This window comes from Stylophora pistillata, chromosome 3 (genome assembly GCF_964205215.1).
Source record: "Stylophora pistillata chromosome 3, jaStyPist1.2, whole genome shotgun sequence".
In the NCBI taxonomy this organism is placed as follows: Eukaryota; Metazoa; Cnidaria; class Anthozoa; order Scleractinia; family Pocilloporidae; genus Stylophora; species Stylophora pistillata.
In genome coordinates, this window is record NC_142521.1 from 31,489,810 (window position 1) to 31,508,809 (window position 19,000).

A 19,000-nucleotide genomic window follows, 5' to 3' on the forward strand; every position below is an offset into this window, starting at 1 on the left:
AGCGGAAATGAGATGGAATACTCAATCAATCGGAAGCCAGTCAACAAATGTTAATAGGAGGTGATACAGAGTGTTGGTTGCAAATCGTGCGCTTCCCTTATTTTAGGATAAAGCATGTCTTCGGCTCGAGAAGCGTACTTGAGAGATTTACCTCATCCGAATTTAAATGACGTTCTTAAATCCAATACTTACAGCGCCATCAAACTCCTCAAAACAGGTAAACGCAAAGACATGAGCCTTCATGTGGATACTCTACACCCAATATTTGCCTGACTTGTTTTCCTTATATGTGCGTTTCGTTATGACATTTTTAGCATATCCTTACACTAATTAAATCCTAAATGTCACGTTATCAAGTTTGTTCAGGGAATGAATTGAGTCACAACGATGAAACTCTGGTATTGATTTTCATAAATTATTATAGAAAATTCATGCAAAAATTCCTATCAAATTTATACATGTAAATATCGATCGCGTTATTTTGTTATTGTATAAGACATTTTAAATATAGTAATTTTGCATTCATTATTCATTTATTTCCTCAATTCTATGCCAAAATTAACCACATTTTAATTGATTCACCGGTGAGTTGCTGGTTAAATGGTACTCTTGCTCTGTGGAGACCTGAAAGGTTTTTAATATCCTACAGTTTTCAGGTTGATATACTTTTTGAATACCTCAACCTATATCAGACATTGTTTGAAGTGTTCAATACCACGGTGGTTGCCTTCCCAGGAGAACTCTGTTATTAATTACATAATTTTAAATAATGTATTAAATCCTAAACGTAACCATTTACGTAAAGACGCCCAATACTATTCCAAAACAAAGGTAATCTTTTGTTTTGCCATAATGATTGTACTTTTTATCTAGACTGTATGCATGATTAATTCTGGCGTTATACGGAAATCTTGCCAGTTTGATTTATAACCAAAAGATTTAATGCAGTGAAATTAAATTGTGGGCACAGTTTAGGGTTAGTCATAATAACACTCTGTTACTGCCAACAAAATCTCGTCAAAATTTTCAAAATTTCTTTTTTTTCTGTTCGTTAGTTATAGAGAATTAAATAATCTAAGTTTAATTTATTGATGAAAATAATACAAAATCTCAAAAAGAATGCGAGATACAGCTGAAAGAGTTTTTTAGGGTAGCTAGTACTACATAGTGAAAGGTGTAGTAATCTGGAAGTTTCCAGTAGAGTGTTGATATTTTTAGTGGATTTTCATCTAAGTTCTTGATTTGCATATTTCCTTTACATAGCATATTGCACCACACAAAAGAAGTGAATTTGTCACATTTCCACTTTTATTTCATGAGTCAATATGAAGGATTGTTAAATATTGTTAATTTTTCAACTTTCTTTTCTCAGTTGGTGAATTTTCCCACAAGGTGGCTTCTCTTAAAGAACAATTGGGAAACCAACTCCTTTCATTGGTGGAATCATTCAGAAAGAAGAACTTAGAAATGAAGAAAGACAGGTCTGTATTTAATAAGAATCATTGTCATGACATTGTCATATATCTTGCTCAAGCAAGATATATGACAAGATATAAGTATCAGTCAAATGTTTCTTTCTGTTGTTTATCGTTGATTTTCATAAGTTAAGGACTGTATTAGCAAAAGTATCAGAAGAAGCCTAAAGTTTACCAGAACTTTCAAAATAAAACTGACAACATTTCAAGGTGACAGTGGTGAGTAACCATATCATAGATTAGAGAGACTCCCCTCTAAACAGTGCATGCATGATGCAGACCTGCAGCTAAGTGTACATGCATGCATGCAGTACTTTTTGCATGCATGCAGTTAGTCACTGCATGCATGCAGTTAGTCTCTGCATGCATGCAGTTAGTTTTAGCATAGATGCAAAAAGTGTCTGCGCGCATGCAACCTGGAGCTCCATGCTTGTATGAATAGATCACTGTATTTCCAGACTGCATGGTTTGAAGTTTGAGCAAACGGTAAGTTCTTTTATTCAGTTTACACTCTAAGTAAGATAATCTATTGTTCATGCTTATTATATTGTAATCCACTTTGATACTCAGAACATAATTTTACATGTGACCTTGCATGCAGTTGCTGATATCTTTTTTCAAATTATAATTTCTCTCAGATCTGCTTTAAGTAGTGCTTTTAGCTGCTGGGAAACACTGCTTGGGGAATATGAAAAACAAGCACAGGTATTGTTATTATTCTTTTATGAAATAAGTCATGAATTTTGTAGAAAAGATATATACATGAACCAGCTGACACTAGGAAATCTACTGTTAGTAACCTACAAATTGATTAAAATGAATACCAGTCATATTGATAGTTTTTTTGATACATACATTTTTGCAGTTCTTAATTCACTATTTGATGTATTAATTTGTAAAAGTAATTAAGTGTCCTCTGGAAAATTCTCCAAATGACTTTCCTGTAATAGTTACAGCAGGAAACAGCTGAGTTGTATGGTCAAAACTTTGTGGTGCACACATGTATAAATCAAAGGTGAAAATTACCAGATAGCTGTGGTCGTAACCTAAAGAGACTTGCATATTACCAGACATGTCTTCCATTTCTTAGGATATGTTAAAGGTTTCATCCAGTCTAGTGCGACAGGTGAATACTCCAGCTTTTGAGGAGGTGATCAAGAAGAAAGCAGCCACAAAAAAGGTGTGTGATGACTATGTTACTTTACTGCATGGGTCAGCAGGATCAGATATCAGATATCAGATATCAGTGCTCATGGAGAGAGCAGTCTCACCACCCTCCCAAGGAAGCTTTTCAAATGAAAAGTTTTAATTAATTAAGGAATACTTTATTTATAATTAATGGTGGTTAATAATGTTATCCTTATTATTTTAAAGATATTTTCCTTCAGAGACAGTGGTGAAAGTCAGATTGAAAAGGCAGATGAAGCATTACAAAAGGTGATAAAAATGAAAATAAATTTTAAAAAGTGTGCACTTATATCTAATTTTGTGTGAGCAAATGTGAATTACCTCCATATTCATTCGATATTTTGCAAATTCTGTAATGTAGTTAGACCTTCCTGTATCATTAACTAGGAAGTAAAAAGTAGATTTGCAAGTTTTTACAGTTTTCTATTAAGAGAATGAGTTTCATTTTGCCATCTACAAGGTTAGTTGAATTTAAAGCTGACTCATGTAGTAGACCTCAAATGACATCAAAATGTGTTAAGTTCACTTTTGAAACACTGAGGTTGGTAGGGTATTGATGTTCTTCTTGTTGATGTCACTGTGATCTACTACAATGGAAGATTCAATAAAAATCCACAAATCTCTTGCTTAAGTAGACCACAATAAAATCCTCAACTTTTTTCTCTACTCAGCGCCACAAAGAATATTCAGAAGCTTGTGCCAAACTTGCAAAATTGCAAAGTGCAGGTGCAGAAGCTGCCAAGGTATTACTAAGCTTTACCTTTTAGCTAGAGTGTTGCATCAAACTTTCTTTTTGCTTGGTATTGCATGCATATAGTGGCCAATTACTGTTAGCTACCCTTTTGACTCCCAAAAGTGACTGCAAATCTAGTTTCCCCTTCAATATTACCCCTGAATCACGCATGAGAATAAAGGAAATGATTATCAACTAGAGGTTGAAGCTCTTGATTGTGAAACAAAGTCTCCTTATCTGCGGGCCTTAGGAATTCAATATAGAGAACAGTATGAAGAATATGGAGACTGATGAGAAGGAGTCAAGGGTTAGAGAAAGTCTGACTTTCTTTCTTGGTAGCATGAATTGACAAGGAGTAAGGCTTCTCCTTTGGGATTAGATTCCATTCCCACTCCTTGGCAACTTCCCCACAGAAATTTACCAAGTTTACCTGAAAGCTAAATGAATGTGCACTGTGGGGAAATAGGCCCCATTGAGGGTAAAATCTTGCCCCAAATACAATAAAATTGTAAACATTATTGAAGAACAGTTTGGTAAAACTGACATGGAAAGATCCTTAATTTCACAAGAACTCTGTATCACTATGTCTTAGATTGAACTATTAGTAAAACTCAGGACTCACAGCAGTACATGTTTCTGTTTCTAAAGATTTGTACATTGTACAGGTGGAAGAACAAAAGGACACATAGTTCCCTACTAGGTTCATCCACCTAAACCCAACCCACCCCTCCCACCCCGGGAAAGGACATCCATCACACAGTAATCTCGTGCGTGGGAAATTAACGTCTCCTACCCCTCCTGCAGGATACAGGACCTCCATTTATTCGTCCCTATCTGAGAAGACTAGAATATCTAACCATTTCTTGATGTTATAGAAAGGAAGCGTATTCTTCTCAATTATTTTAAGACCTTGAGTGTTGGTCCGGCTGGGGCTCGAACTCTCGACCTCCCACACAACAGTCCAGCGCTCTATCCATTGAGCTAACTGGGAGGCATGATTCAATTGACTCACTTAATTGTGACTGGTGACCTTTGTTCCAAGAGAGATCGACTGACTAAATTAAAATGTGGTAGAATTTTCTAAAATGAGTCCAAGGCTTGAAATTTTGAGCTTCTACCTGGCTTTCAGTCAAAAGAGATGAGTAAAAGAAAAAGGCAACAAACAGCAGTGGTGATTTTCAGAGAAATGGCTGGGTAACCTAGTCATCTTAATTTGGAGATCAGTGTGCTAACAGTAGACCCACTCATAATGGCTTTTACCCCCTGTCCTTTTTTCATTTAGAGAGTAGTTTATTTTTGTTATCCTTAAACTTAGAAAGTTTCTGACACTTTTTGTCAATTTGTAGCAAGAACATGTTCAGACATTGTGCCATAATACCCACAATGCCTATGTACTTCAGCTTAATTGTGTCAACAACATGAATGGAGTGTTCTATTCTACAACACTTCCTCAAATGCTGGATGTAAGTATTGATACAGTGTGAATGAAAGAATACCAAACTATTTTTAATTAAAGGTAGTAAGTTGTAATTTACCTTGAAAAAGTGAATACCAGGAAAATAGGGAATCCCAGCTATAGCGATGACAATGAACATTTGTGCTCAGATTTTTCTACAGGAAAGGGGAAACCCTATCTTTGCCTCACGCCCAGTGTGTGGCTTCAGTAGTCACTAGTCCCCCTTTCATTCTCTCATTTACTCACTTAGTAAGTCAATTAATCAGTCACTTAGTTAACATACTCATTACTTAATTGGTTAAATGAAATTCCCTTAGTTGAAGTAAGTTAGTCAGTCAGTGAGGCATCTCATTAGTTATCAGTTTGTCAGTCTGTAAGTCAGGCAGGCAGGCAGCCAGTCAGTCAGTCGGTCATTCATTTATTCACTCATTCATTCATTCATTCAGCCAGTCAGTCAGTCAATCAGACAGACTATAAGCCATTTAGTGAGTCAGTCATTTATAGTCTGTCTGTCTCAAGTTTGCTCTAGTTGGTCTTTTTGTTTGATGGTTTGATCTGTCAGTCAATATTTTACAAGGTGGGTTGGTGTCTTTAGTCAAGTATTGAGTTGTCAATTAAATTACTAATGCTGTTCATGTATCATTTAATCTCTCTTTTGCTGATCAACATAATGATAGTTCTAAGTTGTCTAAATTATGTGAGTACCTGTTTTTGAATCAGTTTCATTTTCTGGCTCTACTCTCCATAGGACTTACAAGATATACATCAAGATGTTTCAGAATCTTTGAGAGTGGCTTTTGGTGACTGTTCAAAGATTGAGAAAGAAAATGTAATTTTAACCTGTTTTTGTTGTCATATTCACAACCGTTGTCCTCTTCAAGCAGCATATGATGGATGAGTTTATTTAATTTCTCCTTATAATATAACCAATGACCTAGTTTAAACTAATTTTACCAGCATAGAACAGTAGAGTTCACTGTTATTTATATCATTCATTCCTTGTCCCTCTCTCACCCTCCTGCTTATAACGCACAATCAGTTTGAAGCTTCAACACCCCCCCCCCCCCCATTGCCACCTGGAACTCCTTGGGAATGAACAATTGCTTGTGTGATCAACGAGTGTTGTAGGAGTTAGCATAGCTATGTCTTAGATTTTGTTGCTATTGTTGGGCTTTTTTGCTCAGGTAGGCATCTGATCCTCATTGAGAAATTGTCTTTCTAAGCCATTTGCTCACAAGACTACTTTGATGCCCTAGTCTACCAAAGCAACTGAAGGTTCAAAAATAATAAAGGCTGATAGTTTCGAAAGAAACTGTTTGGGGCTGTGTCAGTGGGAGTAATGAAATAATTTGGATATATCAACAAAGTTGAAATGGTAAATTGGCCACCATAACGATTACAAAAGCTGACGTTTTGAGCGTTAGCCCTTCGTTGGAGTGAATAGAGGAATTGTGGGTTGTGTGTACTTTCAAAGGCAGAAAATGGAGCTACGTTATTAGTGGGAACATGGCAACGAGAAAAACAAGAATAAGTTAGTGGAATGAAAAGCGTTCGTTGATCCCTGTGGGATTTAGACTGCTGGTTTGAAAGATGAGCTTTTGTTCAAAAACCCTAATTCCTATCAAAGATGACAGTCAAATGCCCTTGGGTTGCCCAGGAGAGGAAGGGGGGGGGGGGGTTGTTCAAGGTTCAATTGATGGGAGCATATGTTCCTTCAGTCTTGTATAGGTCATATATCTTTATTGTAGAACAATCATAAAGAATATATTGCTATGTGTTTCTTTGGTTTACTTCGTTAGAAGTTCCCTTATCATTATAAGCCCATATACATGTAAAACACCCTCCGAAAAAATTTATTCTTATCAAAGTATCTTGCATGACCCTCCCCTCCCCTCTCACCAACTCACCTTACTTGTTGCAGAGTTAAAGTATTAAGAGCCAAGTGGCTCACATTGCTGCAATCTCATTCCTAGGATCTCTCTTTCTTCTTCCCGCTTCCTATAATGAAGAAGGGACTTGCTCTCTTCTCCACTTTAAGGGGCAAAAAGGAGAGAGGTTGTGGCAACAAGACTGACACTGCTAGTCAGAGCTTACCATGCTGTTGTCAGCATGGAGTAAGAAGGGGTAGAGTGACTGTTCCTGTCGGTCAAGTAGTTGTTTCATTGTATAGTACCCCCTCCTCCCCTCCTCCCCCCCCCCCCCCCCCACACACACACACACACACACACACAATCTTTTTGTGTCATCGAATCACTGGTACCGACAGAGGTGTTGTAAGATCTAGAGTAAAGTATCTTGGCCAAGAGTACAATGCACTGGCCTGCCCAGGGTCAGGACCCAGACCCTTTGCTCCCAAGTATTGATAATTATGACACTATGTCTTGACTGATCATAATGAAATCATTTTAGCAGAATCGTCAGAACAAGACAATGTAATCAAATATTGTGGAAAGTGCAAAGCGGAAAGCAGTGATGTAGAGTAGAACTGAGATCAAAGTTTCTTTTTTGATTTATTCCTTTGCCAGATAGTCGATAGCGTCAAGAGATTGGAAAGCATAGAAAGTATGTTTCAGCTCATGAACAGCAAGGCAGACATCTCAACATTTGTCCAGGCAAATGATCCTGGTGCTTACTCTTCACCAGAGAAAAATTTCCAGAAACCAGAAGATAATCATCTATTAGTAAGTACACACCAAGTTACGAAAGAGGCAACACTGAACTATTAGTTTTGAGTCTTAGACCGCTGGTCAGTTTCCCTTCCTTTCAGCTGGCTTACATCACTGTTTAACTGGCCTACATTTCTGTTTGACAGGCTTGTTACTTTGTACAAATTGAAGCGATTAAATCATCGTCACTTTGATCGTAGGAAACAGACTTGGATAGTAATGTTTAGGAATTATTCTACAGTTATAGAATGAAATAAGTGAAGGTGTAGTCTGATCGTCCGGGTGAGTGTAGTCCTGAGAAGGACTGTTATCGGTGGTAGTGACTGACGTTTCGACAACCTGTGCGGAAGTCATCATCAGAGTCAAGTGACTCACTTGACTCTGATGATGACTTCCGCACAGGTTGTCGAAACGTCAGTCACTACCACCGACAACAGTCCTTCTCAGGACTACACTCACCCGGACGATCAGACTACACCTTCACATGTTACCCCCGGGTTCAAACCATTTACTGCAGAATGAAATAAATATATAGAAAACATAGAATTGAATAAATATTTGTTAAATGTATATAAACTGTATAAATATATAGAGTTATATGGCTAATATATTATTCTAAATTAATTTATAGTATTGTTGAATTATAAACGTCAGTCTCTTGAGCATTTTAGAAAATTTACTGTATTCTGGACAAGTGAATTTTAACCGTGTATAAATAGATAAGGCAAAAGATTGAAGATTACTAACGTAAAACGCCTTAAACTTAAAGCTAAGTTTTCTCCATTTTATTTTATTTTCTTCTTTCTCTAACATTAATTATTCTACACGAAGTTCTGATTTCGATCCAGCGCGTACTCTTGTAAATCGTAGGGATAACCACGTGATCAACCATCAATCACCAAACAAACTTTATTTATCAATATTTCCTAACTTATTTCTAATACAAATATAGAATACCGTAACTTACAACTTGTGGCATTACTAAAAAACTTCTTGATTATACATCCCAATTATGTAATTGGTCCCCCTAATATGGTGACAGATTAACGCACGAAACCAGATTCAATATCAAAATTTAGCGAAAGAATGATATTCTTTTGAATTAAGCTATAGGTAGGGTTGTGTCCAAATCCTCTAACCGTCTTTAATTCTTCTTACAGAATGTAACAGACAAAAGACTTTTTTTGGTGAATGCAACGGAACCCGTGCTGAAGAGGAAATATATCGCACTCCAAATAAAGGTACAGTTGTTTGTTTACATGATATGCAGTATTGACCAACGGTTAGGTCATTTAAGAGTGCCGGATATTAGGAAAGTATTATTTCTTTTTGCGGATTTATAGACCATCCCCTTGTTCTTTGTCCAAGAAACACGTTAAAATGACGACGCTAACATTTAGCCGTCACAATTTGACGGATCAATTTTGTCCAAAAATATTTCACATTTGTGAGATAGGAACGGGTAAATCTGAGGGACGGAGATGGACCCGCTAGCTCGGGTAGCCAATCAGAGCACAGAGTTCGCTTCCTTTTGCCTGGATTTTGCCATCCATTTGATAAGGTTTATAATTTTTAACCATTTTTAGGGAATATGGTTTTTTGTTTTGGGGTACAGTATAACTATTTCTTCAGAGAAAAGGCGCTTTTTCGTCCTTGGTTTTTTTTAAAGGAGAGACTCAATAAGAAATGTAACATAAGCTCGCACATCATCTGAGGAAAGTAATACTCGTTTGAAGGTTGTATACGTGGAGGACAATAGTTACTGAAGTGAGGGTGCTCCCTACCGAAGTTGAAACATTGACTTTTTAATTGTTAGAGTCAGCTTACTGTTACTCTTTGAAAAAATAATCATTTTCGTTCTATTGAACCCGTTTTTTCGGGTCGAGGAGGTTCGACATGACGTGTCTCCTCTCAGTGGAGCGCCGTCCAGGTTTGATCGATTAGATATTTTAGAGTTCGGTAAGCCTAGGCACGATTAAAAATTTAAACCATCTAATCTTCAATTTTCGTTCTCTAGTTGCGAAACTATGATACAGCGATAAAGAAGGATCAGGAGACCGTGAAATCTATGAAAAAATTACGTGAAAGGTAACAGAAGTTTTAGGTTTACTTTGGCAAACTCATAGCACATTTCCGAATTACCTTTAGCCTCATTTTTAAAGTGAGTCCTAGGGCTTATCCTTTGATATGATAATAAGTTTTCATTCACATGCAAATTAAACTCATTTTCATACGAATGATTGACCACCAGGCCTCGTTTAGAAAAGGAGGCCAAAGGTAATTGAGAAGTAGCCTATTAAAATGTCCTCCTGTGCCCCTGAATATGTCCCTGAATGGTGACATATTTTATGCGACCAGGGAAGTTTGGTAGCAGCGAAGTTTACCAATGGTCTCGAATTCTTGCTCTTGATCTAGTTCAGACATATCGGGTGGAGTACCCACTCTGCTTTAATTGGCCGCAGTGCTTACGTTAGCTTTATATTTTGTGGCAAGAAACAAGACATGCCGAGCCTGAAAACATTGGAGGAACTCACTCGCGTTCAGTAAACTTGTTTGTTTGTTTGTTTGTTTGATTTCTCCCGGCACTTGAAAACAAAGTATTCTTCATTTGTTTTTTGTTTGTTTGTTTCCAAACTTGATAAACAGCTACTCACAAAATCCATCCTACGGAAATGCAGGAGAACTTGAGGAGGATCTATTAAGGCAAAAAAATGAGCTAAGGGTGAAGGAATGGCTCTCCTGTGTTGCTAAGGAACAGGTAGGCCTGTCAATGATAGGTCCGCAATAGCATACTTATAAGAAAAAAAAAAAACATTAATATGTTATATAAATCTGTTGAATGAAAACTTAAGCAGGGAAGCGAAAACTCGAGACTTTTCCAACACCAAGTTTATCTTATTACGGGTTATCGGCTGATTAACCATTTTGTTTTTAGCTTTACCAAAAAATTCATACACAGTTTTCAAGCACCGCGACTTACTCGTTTGTTTTAGAAGACAACTTGTTGCCTGGAAGCACGCTATCTAGCCTTTTCAACGTTTGCACATGCGCAGACTTTGTCCGCTGTGTTAGTTACGAGATTGGTGAGAGTTTTCCAGACCAAACCAAGACAATCTCGGATCACTCGCAATATTCACTGGAAAATTGATTCATTGTTTGTGAATTGATATGGGTACCTCGTATTTCTTCTTCGCAGACTAAACTCTTCACATCAGACGTACTTGACAAACTTCAAGTTACCGAAGATGATCTCCAAGATGACGAGGAACCCAATAGCGAGGACGAGAGTGTCACAAGACCAGTGGATAAGCGGCAGAGTGTGATCAGCTCCAAAGGAAAAAAGATAAGAAGAGCTGGACAGCATCAGTTTGAGGATCACACTTTCAAGAAACCGAAGTTCTGTTTTTACTGCAAGGGACTCATAAAGGGTAATAAAACCTACTCGAATTTTCCCTTTGTGACCAATGAACTGGAGGAGACTTGCGTTAGGTTCGTGGAAAGCACGTAAGACTCGGTAGCGGTAGAGGCGTGAGTTTGTGTTGTCGCCGAGGTCACTGTGCTGTGTTCTTGGGCAAGATTCTTAACTCACACAGTGTATTATCTATGAATGGGGAACGCGAAACTGTCAGCTCTGGCGAACTTTAAAAAGCAATTCTACGGCGCTATCAGCTTTGAACTTGCATAAATTATGTATAGAGAGGGTCAGTGAGGTCGGGAGCCCATTACTTGGAGCGTTCAACTGCCCTTTGTTTATGTCAAAGGTGTTTTTACAGACATGTCTATTTTTACTGCGAAATGGGATTCCCCACGGAAGCCCTGCGACCAATCACGATTAGCACGTAGTTAATTTATAACTATTTTCCGGGAAAAGGTAGTCTAAAAATAAACCGTTCTGTGAAAATGCCGTGACTGACATAGGCTCAGTATGGGAGTTGAACGCTCCAAGTAATGGGTTCCTGGTGATGTCTATGCTCTTTGGTTGTATCTTGCTAAGAATTGTGAACCTGTCGAGGTCAAATGAACATGTACAGTAGAAAAATAGAGAATGGCCTGTTAAGACATCACTTCGATTGGTATTGGAGGTGCGGTTGAGTTAACGGAACCTTTGTTCCTTTACCATCGCAATACTTCCTTGATGGAGAGTTGTCTTTTTGTTGCTAGGATTAATTAAGCAGGGTGCGCGATGTAAAGTTTGCAAGATGAGTGTCCACCACAAGTGTCGCGACAACGTGCCTTACTGTCCTGGCGACAGGGTGAGTGTCATGTTTGTGTATTTAATAAATATTTTTTTTTTTTATCTAGGGACAGCCCAACCATCTCTCATTGCCTTATTAGTATTCCGAAAGTAAGGAGTATATAGATGGAGCGTGGACCACAATGGTTCTTTCGTAAAAGGAATTCTTTTATCCCCGTTACTCAGCGCGAGAGTTTTATACTTTTGATTTTTTTTTTTTTTGCGGGTGAAAAGGTACCAATGTTTGACAACCGATTTCGAGTTGACTCGTATTGCTTTTGACTTCTGTCAGTCATTTGAGGCTTGACTAGAAATCGTTTCCTAAACTCATTAAACTCACGAGCTTGTGCCATAAATCAAAGAGGAAAAAACTTGGTCTCTTACTTTCTGCGCGGGCGTCGAACTCGAAAAAGTAATGAGGGTGTCTGAAACGGCTCCTGTTTTTCTTTAGCTCGCGTTGTTCCGCCTTTAAAAAGAGGGAAAAGAGCATTTCATTAGTGGAAGGGAACGGCACACAGAATTTTTTTTTTTTTTCATGTGTTGACCTAATGAGGAAGGGGGTAGGGAGCTGTGAACGATGATTAACGGTAACTCTATTTTTTTTTTCGCTTTTTGTATCTGTTGCAGTCTACCAAAGGACAGTCGCTACGCATTTCATGCACTAATCAACAGGAAGATGACTCTGATGATCCTGTGTACAGTGACGTGGATGACGTCCCCACCCCTCCCCCGCACAAGAGAGCATTGGGCCCGACCACATCATTACCTGTTTACAGGGGAAACGACTTCTATGGTACGGAATGTATAGGTTAACAAGATTTCCGTCAGTGCGTAATTGTTGCGTGACCTAGAGTTACATTAAAGATTTGTATGATTATTTTTTGTTTCCTATGAAGGTGAATTCTCAGAGAAAAAGTTATCGAACTTTTTTTTTAAAACTTTCCCTAAATGTTCCCAACCATTGTCTGTTTCGAAAAATGCAATCAGCAAGATAGGTCACCATGCTTGTTTAAGAGATATGATGAGCCAAACTTAACACATTTATGCCTGTACTGGCGCTAATCATGCGCGTCATCTTCTCATCAGTTCACGATATATTTTGAAGTTGCAGGAAGCAACGGTTTTTGAAGAAACTTCATTCTAAGTAGGTAGAACTTCTCGAGCGTATGGAACAAATCGATATATAATTTGTGGGAAAAATCACGCAATTTTTAAACGACATCGACCCAAAACTTTCCTGGAGTCGTTGCTTTCAAGGTAATGATTTTCATCATCGACTAACGGGCTTTGTGCACGATTTTAGCTGTATCTTTCTCCCATCGATTTTTTATTTCAATTTCTCCAATTTAAAGGGGATAATTTGGTCACCAAAATTATGCAATAAAAAATATAGATCCTCTTGCTCGTCCAAGGGCTAAAGACTATCTCGGAATAAACACGCTTATTCGCCGAGTGCGTGATTTTTAAGCGCAGTACAGGATGTGCAGTGCAACACTGAGGAATCACCTTAAATTGAAGCCACGATCGAAGTAGCCTGCGGTGCAAGCGTCATTGGGGCGAGTCAGTCTAGGGTAACCAGTTATCGCCTTTTGGGTCTTAAGAGTAAGTCGTTACCAGACTCTGATTTTCTTTGCCCCCTGCTCAGCGATAACAGGATCCCCAGGAGGCATTAGTTATAGTTGGTATGCGCGTCTAAATGTGTGAGATATGGTGGTCCAGGGGTTAGTGTTACTGTGCCTCACCGAAGTAGTCTCGGTTGTTTAGGGCAAAAATTCAGTAATTTTGCCTATAAAATCCTCTTCAAGGTTGTAGGCGGAAGTAAATTAATTCTTCATTATTTGAATTACGCTCTTCCGCAAAATTTTCAGCTTTCTGGTAATGGAATTTTCTCGAATTCTTGTCTTCAGATGACGTTGAGGGAATGATTTCTTCATCGAGATCGGTATGGTTATTGTTTCTGTTTGGCTCACAACAAATTGGTGTTGTTTTATTGAACAAGATGTGATTGTAAGTTTGTTAGGAGCTCAGGCATTCTCTCACGGCAAGGTGATGAAAAATTTGTCGTTTCCAATTTCTTTACTTAGCTTTTTAAATGTTATTTTTAGAAGTGCTGTGTTTCTCTTTACGATTTTAACGGGGAGAATGATGGAGATCTAAAATTAAGGTGAGAACCTTTTCTTCCTTTCTTTGGTGCGGATTTAGTAGGCGCTTGGTAGTGAGCGATGCTATTGTTGTACTCAAAACACCATGCAGGGGAGCATTAGTACGTCGTCAAAATCCAAAGCAACGCAACCCAATTTGAAATGTATTTATTTGGATGTCTCTTCCTCAGTAATATTTTTTTTTACTAGCATATGATCGTTTATTGGGTATGGTCTCCGCACAGTATCCTATGTGAAGCTGTACCCTCTCGCCGAAAGAAACGTTTCTCCTCGGGGGGGGGAGGGGGGGAAGGGTGCGGCTGCACGTAGACTGCCGCCCAGCCTCTCACTTCATTTAGCGTACAGTTCTTGGTTAAAGACAACAATGACAAAATAGTAGATTGCCCTCGGAAAAACGGATTTGTCTTGCAATAGTATAGCGCTGTGCGGAAATCTTCCTCCTATTGGAAAGACGTCAACCTAAAAGGAGCATGCATTTTTATTTATTTCACTGATCCGTGGAAGCAAAGCACGGAAGTTTAACCAACTTACCGTTGCAACGACAATTTACTTTGTGTGATAAAATTTTGTCGCCTCAACAAGTCGCCTAAATGCAAACTGGTTTCAAATTTTGGCCGACTTGTGGTTTGTGTTTTCGCATGTGTTTTGGACATTCGTAGAAGAATATGGTTCAAATGCCTCCTAAAATCCTCTTCGGGAAAGAAGAACCTAAAAAAAATTGCCTCACTCCCGACCCAACGTGTGGCTTCGTTGCTCAGTTGGTAACAGTGCCCCCTAGTATCTGGGAAGTCAAAGCATGGATTTTTTTTGCTTCTTTTCTGCAAACGCTAAAAATTGCAGTCCACCGGTCCATTTGTTTGCTTGAATATGGTTCTACTATGAATTCACATCTCGTTTCCTTGTTATAGTGCCGGGGATAAGGTTCAAGTCTTAAACAGTGCTGATGAAAACTGGTGGGAAGTAAGTGATGACAGTTCACGGTTCTCGATTGCCTAACTTCTAAACACGGAACGTTTTGAAACACTCAGTGGACTGGAATTTTAACTGCCGTTTGAATATGATATGTAGCTTGCACGGCTGGTGACTGGGAGATAAGAAAGAAGACGGAAACGCAAAAATCAGCTACAAAGGTCCGAAGGTCGTCCTTGTAAAAATATTCTGGAAGATGGTAATTTTTTAAAGTCGTTGAGGAAATAAAGGTGTTATTCCTTTTCTCATGAGCGTGGGAGAAAGAAAAACGCCGAGACCCCCACGTCGAATCGAATTTTGGTGCGTCAGTTGGCGAACAAGCGTGATTTTGTGGCGTTCGCCCTTCGCGCTTTCAAAGGTTTCGCTTTCTCTACTTTGAAAAACGTAGAAAAGATTACGCCTGTTTTGCCTTATTTAAAAAGGCGAAACCGAGGAAAAATGCGGTCAGAGTCGTCGGGAAATCTGTAAAGCATAAACCATGAGCTGCTTCCTCTTGATGCCTTAAACTGTTGTGTAGCTAAACTTTTTTTGTTGTTGTTATTGTTACTCAGGGCACAAGTAAAGGAAAAACAGGGTTCTTCCCTGCTTCTTACGTACAGGTATGATTAAGCTTTTACACCCTTACACCAATATGCCTATTCTCCATACTGTTCTCTATACATTTCCTAAGAAACTGAAAAGAGAATTTGTTTAACAATCAAGGCATTCTTTCGTTGGTGATCATTTCCTTTCTTCTTTTGACCTTCATGTGTGATTCAGGGGTGATGTAAGAAGAAATTTATTCCATGGGCGTGCGTTGTTTATGAGATGGTGTGTAACTAACGAGGCGGGTGGCGCTAAGTTGGCTTGAACCATTCTCTTATCCAACAAGTGCGAGTGGAATAATTGTTTTATTAAATTTCATTAAATCCTGAACGTTTGACTACTTCAGCAAACATTTTCAGCTTCCAACACGCCGCAGGTAAGGCGACTCGGAAGATGAACCGGAACCAATCAGAATACTAGAAATACAATATTTGATTTAAGTCACAATTACCCAGAGGCGTCCCAAGCTCACATCTCGAGCAAAAGCGAAGGATTAGTTCGTGAAATTGTCACACGTTGTGTGACGCGGTGTTAGTTACGCGAGCAACCGTTGAGAATTTGAATGCGTTATAAGGAATAGTAAGAGGAACAAAATATGGTTCATTTAAAACACTAAATATTCCGAAATATGAACATTTTACACCTTAGATTAATAAAACTTACTCGTTACTTGTGTGTCCGTTGTGTTTTTTGGCGATTTCTGCTGTTTTGCACTTGCTTTGCCATCACTGAGGGTCCCCCTCCATCACTGTTTTTCCAGGAAAAACAGGAAATATTTTGAAATGTTTTATTTTTAAGATGAGGACATGATTGTATTTTGTTTTAAGAGCTACCTTGTTGTCTCGATCAGATGCCCCGGTGTATTGATAAGGCCGACGTTTAGTCTCATCTCTCATCAACTTTTGTCTTTTCTAATCTTTACAGCTGTTATGTGTGCAGAGAGTATTCGTTTTGACTGCCCAATCTTCGAGCCACTACTTTTTAAATTTTGAGTGTTTTATTTCTAAAATAAGAGCGTATTTTTGTGTTTCTTCTCAATAGCTACCTTGTTTTCTCGATTAAACGCCCTCGACGTATTTCCAAGGCTGACGTGCAATCCATTTCTCATCAATCTTTGTTTACTAGTCGTCTTTGCAGCTGTCATCTGTCCTACTTTTCGCGTAAACTTGTTTCGCAATCTCTATATAGTAATTTTTTTTACTTGCGCGATACCCAACTTTAACGCCTAACGGTTTGTTGCTTCGCTTTGACTTCATTGCAGGTGATTTCTGCCACTGACGTCATTCTTCGATGCCTGTTTGATTTCACTGGTCAAGAAGGAGATGAGTTGACAATTCAGGCTAATCAGGTCAGCGGTGATATGTTTTGTTTGTTTGTTTTTGGCATGCACTTGTCAATCGAGATGAACAAGCGTATGGAGGCTACGGTTAAAGTCGATGGTATCTGAAGAAGAGCGCACTTACCCCCCTCCCCTCCTCCCCTAACCCAACAAAAGTCAACTGATAACAAGTAGTTAGGGTTAGTATTGGGTTAGGGGAGGGGTGGGGGCACACTTGCTCGGCTACTGACGTTTATCCGGGGTCACGTAGCACGATTTTTTTTTTTACCTTTTCACTCCCAAGATCTTATTTCTAATTCTCCTTACTGTCTGCTATATAATTCTTATGGTGTTAGTTTGAAGAATTTGGTATTGGATCAATCAATAATCCCCTCATTGATATTGAACAATTATTCGCCGAAGACGAGGTTAATATCGTCGAATAATCCCCGAGACGGTTATTCGACAATATTCACCGAACCTGAGGCGAATAATTGTTTTAGTATAATTTCAGAGCTGAACAACAGAGGAATTTCTAAAATCATAACATTTTGGTAACATTTTATTTTAACATTTTATATAAACCGCGTGGCGCTCGACCAATCAGATTGCTGGAAACTCTCATCTCTGAAATTATACTAATTTTCTTTATTCTCATAACTTGTCTACTTGATATTGTATTCATACGGAAAGGAGAAATTCTGTCTTGATCACTCATGAGAGTTAAAAGGTTAGGTATGTGTCTATAGGACCTCGTACACAGTTCCAGGAATCTATATTCTACTGGGAAATTTAGTGATCACCCTAATCATGGCTTAGTTTATTTCTTTGACTAAAAGACTTGTCTTTAAGATTTCAAAATGAGCGAACAGTGACCCCTTTTCTCGTTCTTCACAATTCAGAAAGAACCGTCTCGCGACAGAAACGAACCCCTTAGCTAAAAAACGAACAAGACTTCTTGTACTCAACGAAAATACTTGGTTTAAGCAAGACGCAAAGCTGTTTTAGGACTTTTCAGAAGGTGGCAGTCGGTGTGTTGTTCGTTTGTAATTTCAGGTAACCCAAGCTGGACTTTTTTTTCTGATTACATTATTTTCCTTTTACACAGATAGTCGTTCAGATCAGAGACGAAGGCAACGGATGGATCGTTGGAAGAACGGGCTCGGTAGAAGGGGCCTTTCCAGCGACCTATGTTGAAAAAGTCACTAATAATGGTCCTGATTAGTGTTGATCAGTGTTAGAAGGGACCTAGCCGTGATGTGTTAGCAGCAAGATTCTTCTCAGGGTCCTCTTCCTCCCTCGCTCGAGTTCGGAAGAGAGGATTCTGGGAACTAGGCTGATTTATGGTATAGATAAAGTGCAAGCATCAAACAGTGGTCTTAAACTTAATTTACGTCGCCATAGAGTGAGTTTTTATCTCTTTCCATTTTAATTAACGGATGTGGACTGAAACTTGGATATTGAGACAGGGCCAAAATAGTAGCTTTACAGTAGTGAATAAATGAAAACTGAAGGAAAAAAAAAAGAAAAAGAAGCCTTTCTATGAGGGAAGGTTAAAATATTATTGTATCCAAGAAACCCTCCTACCTCAGAGTTTTTTCTCGGACTTAAAAGTGAGGTATTAATTAATCCACACGTATAACTTCTGCCCAAATTACACACCACTCAGTACAATTACCACAATATTATTATTTTTCCTAAACCACCTCAGGATTTGACGCAAATGCTTCTAAGCATTCTATGCTGCGAAATGAGCAGGGGTTAAGTAAATTGATTCCAAACTGTGTCTAAGCGCTCAAAATCGTGATAATGAAATAACTGCACAAACCACAAGTAAAATTTGAGTGGTTTGACTATTTGGGCCCACAACTTTATCTTAATGGTGTAGAATTGTGGTGAATTCTCCTCAGTTGTAAGGTCCCACATGGTGAATGAATTGAATATATTTATATTTTATTGTTATCGAATAAAATGTTTTCGAGGAGCACTCAGGTTGAATTGTCGTAGATGGTTCCACGTGCACGATTCAGAATCACGAAGACAAAATCAAAGACATTTGTTTGAGCTTGCACTATATGGGTTTGTTTGGTTCCTAGATTTGGTGGGTTCAAATTGAGTTCCAATAAGAATACCCCAGTGGTTTGTAATTTACAAACCATGCAGTGCAATGTAATGTAATGCAAAGGTGTCTTTTTATGCATAAACTTATGACAG

At 38.5% G+C, this 19,000-nt stretch overlaps 1 protein-coding gene across 1 annotated transcript; it reads left to right on the top strand.

Moving 5' to 3' along the window:
- Nucleotides 1-27: 27 nt before the first annotated feature.
- On the top strand, nucleotides 28-18,773 carry LOC111344762 (uncharacterized). The gene is made up of 21 exons (XM_022952014.2): nucleotides 28-217; nucleotides 1,373-1,481; nucleotides 2,114-2,180; nucleotides 2,566-2,655; nucleotides 2,850-2,912; nucleotides 3,335-3,406; nucleotides 4,743-4,859; nucleotides 5,601-5,681; nucleotides 7,378-7,533; nucleotides 8,679-8,759; nucleotides 9,536-9,606; nucleotides 10,165-10,276; nucleotides 10,715-10,946; nucleotides 11,680-11,771; nucleotides 12,380-12,545; nucleotides 13,660-13,694; nucleotides 13,858-13,916; nucleotides 14,823-14,874; nucleotides 15,435-15,482; nucleotides 16,730-16,816; nucleotides 17,895-18,773. The coding sequence occupies exons 1-21, from the start codon at nucleotides 115-117 to the stop codon at nucleotides 18,009-18,011; spliced, it is 2,010 nt and encodes a 669-aa protein (XP_022807749.2). The 5' UTR covers nucleotides 28-114; the 3' UTR covers nucleotides 18,012-18,773.
- The last annotated feature ends 227 nt before the right edge of the window (nucleotides 18,774-19,000 follow it).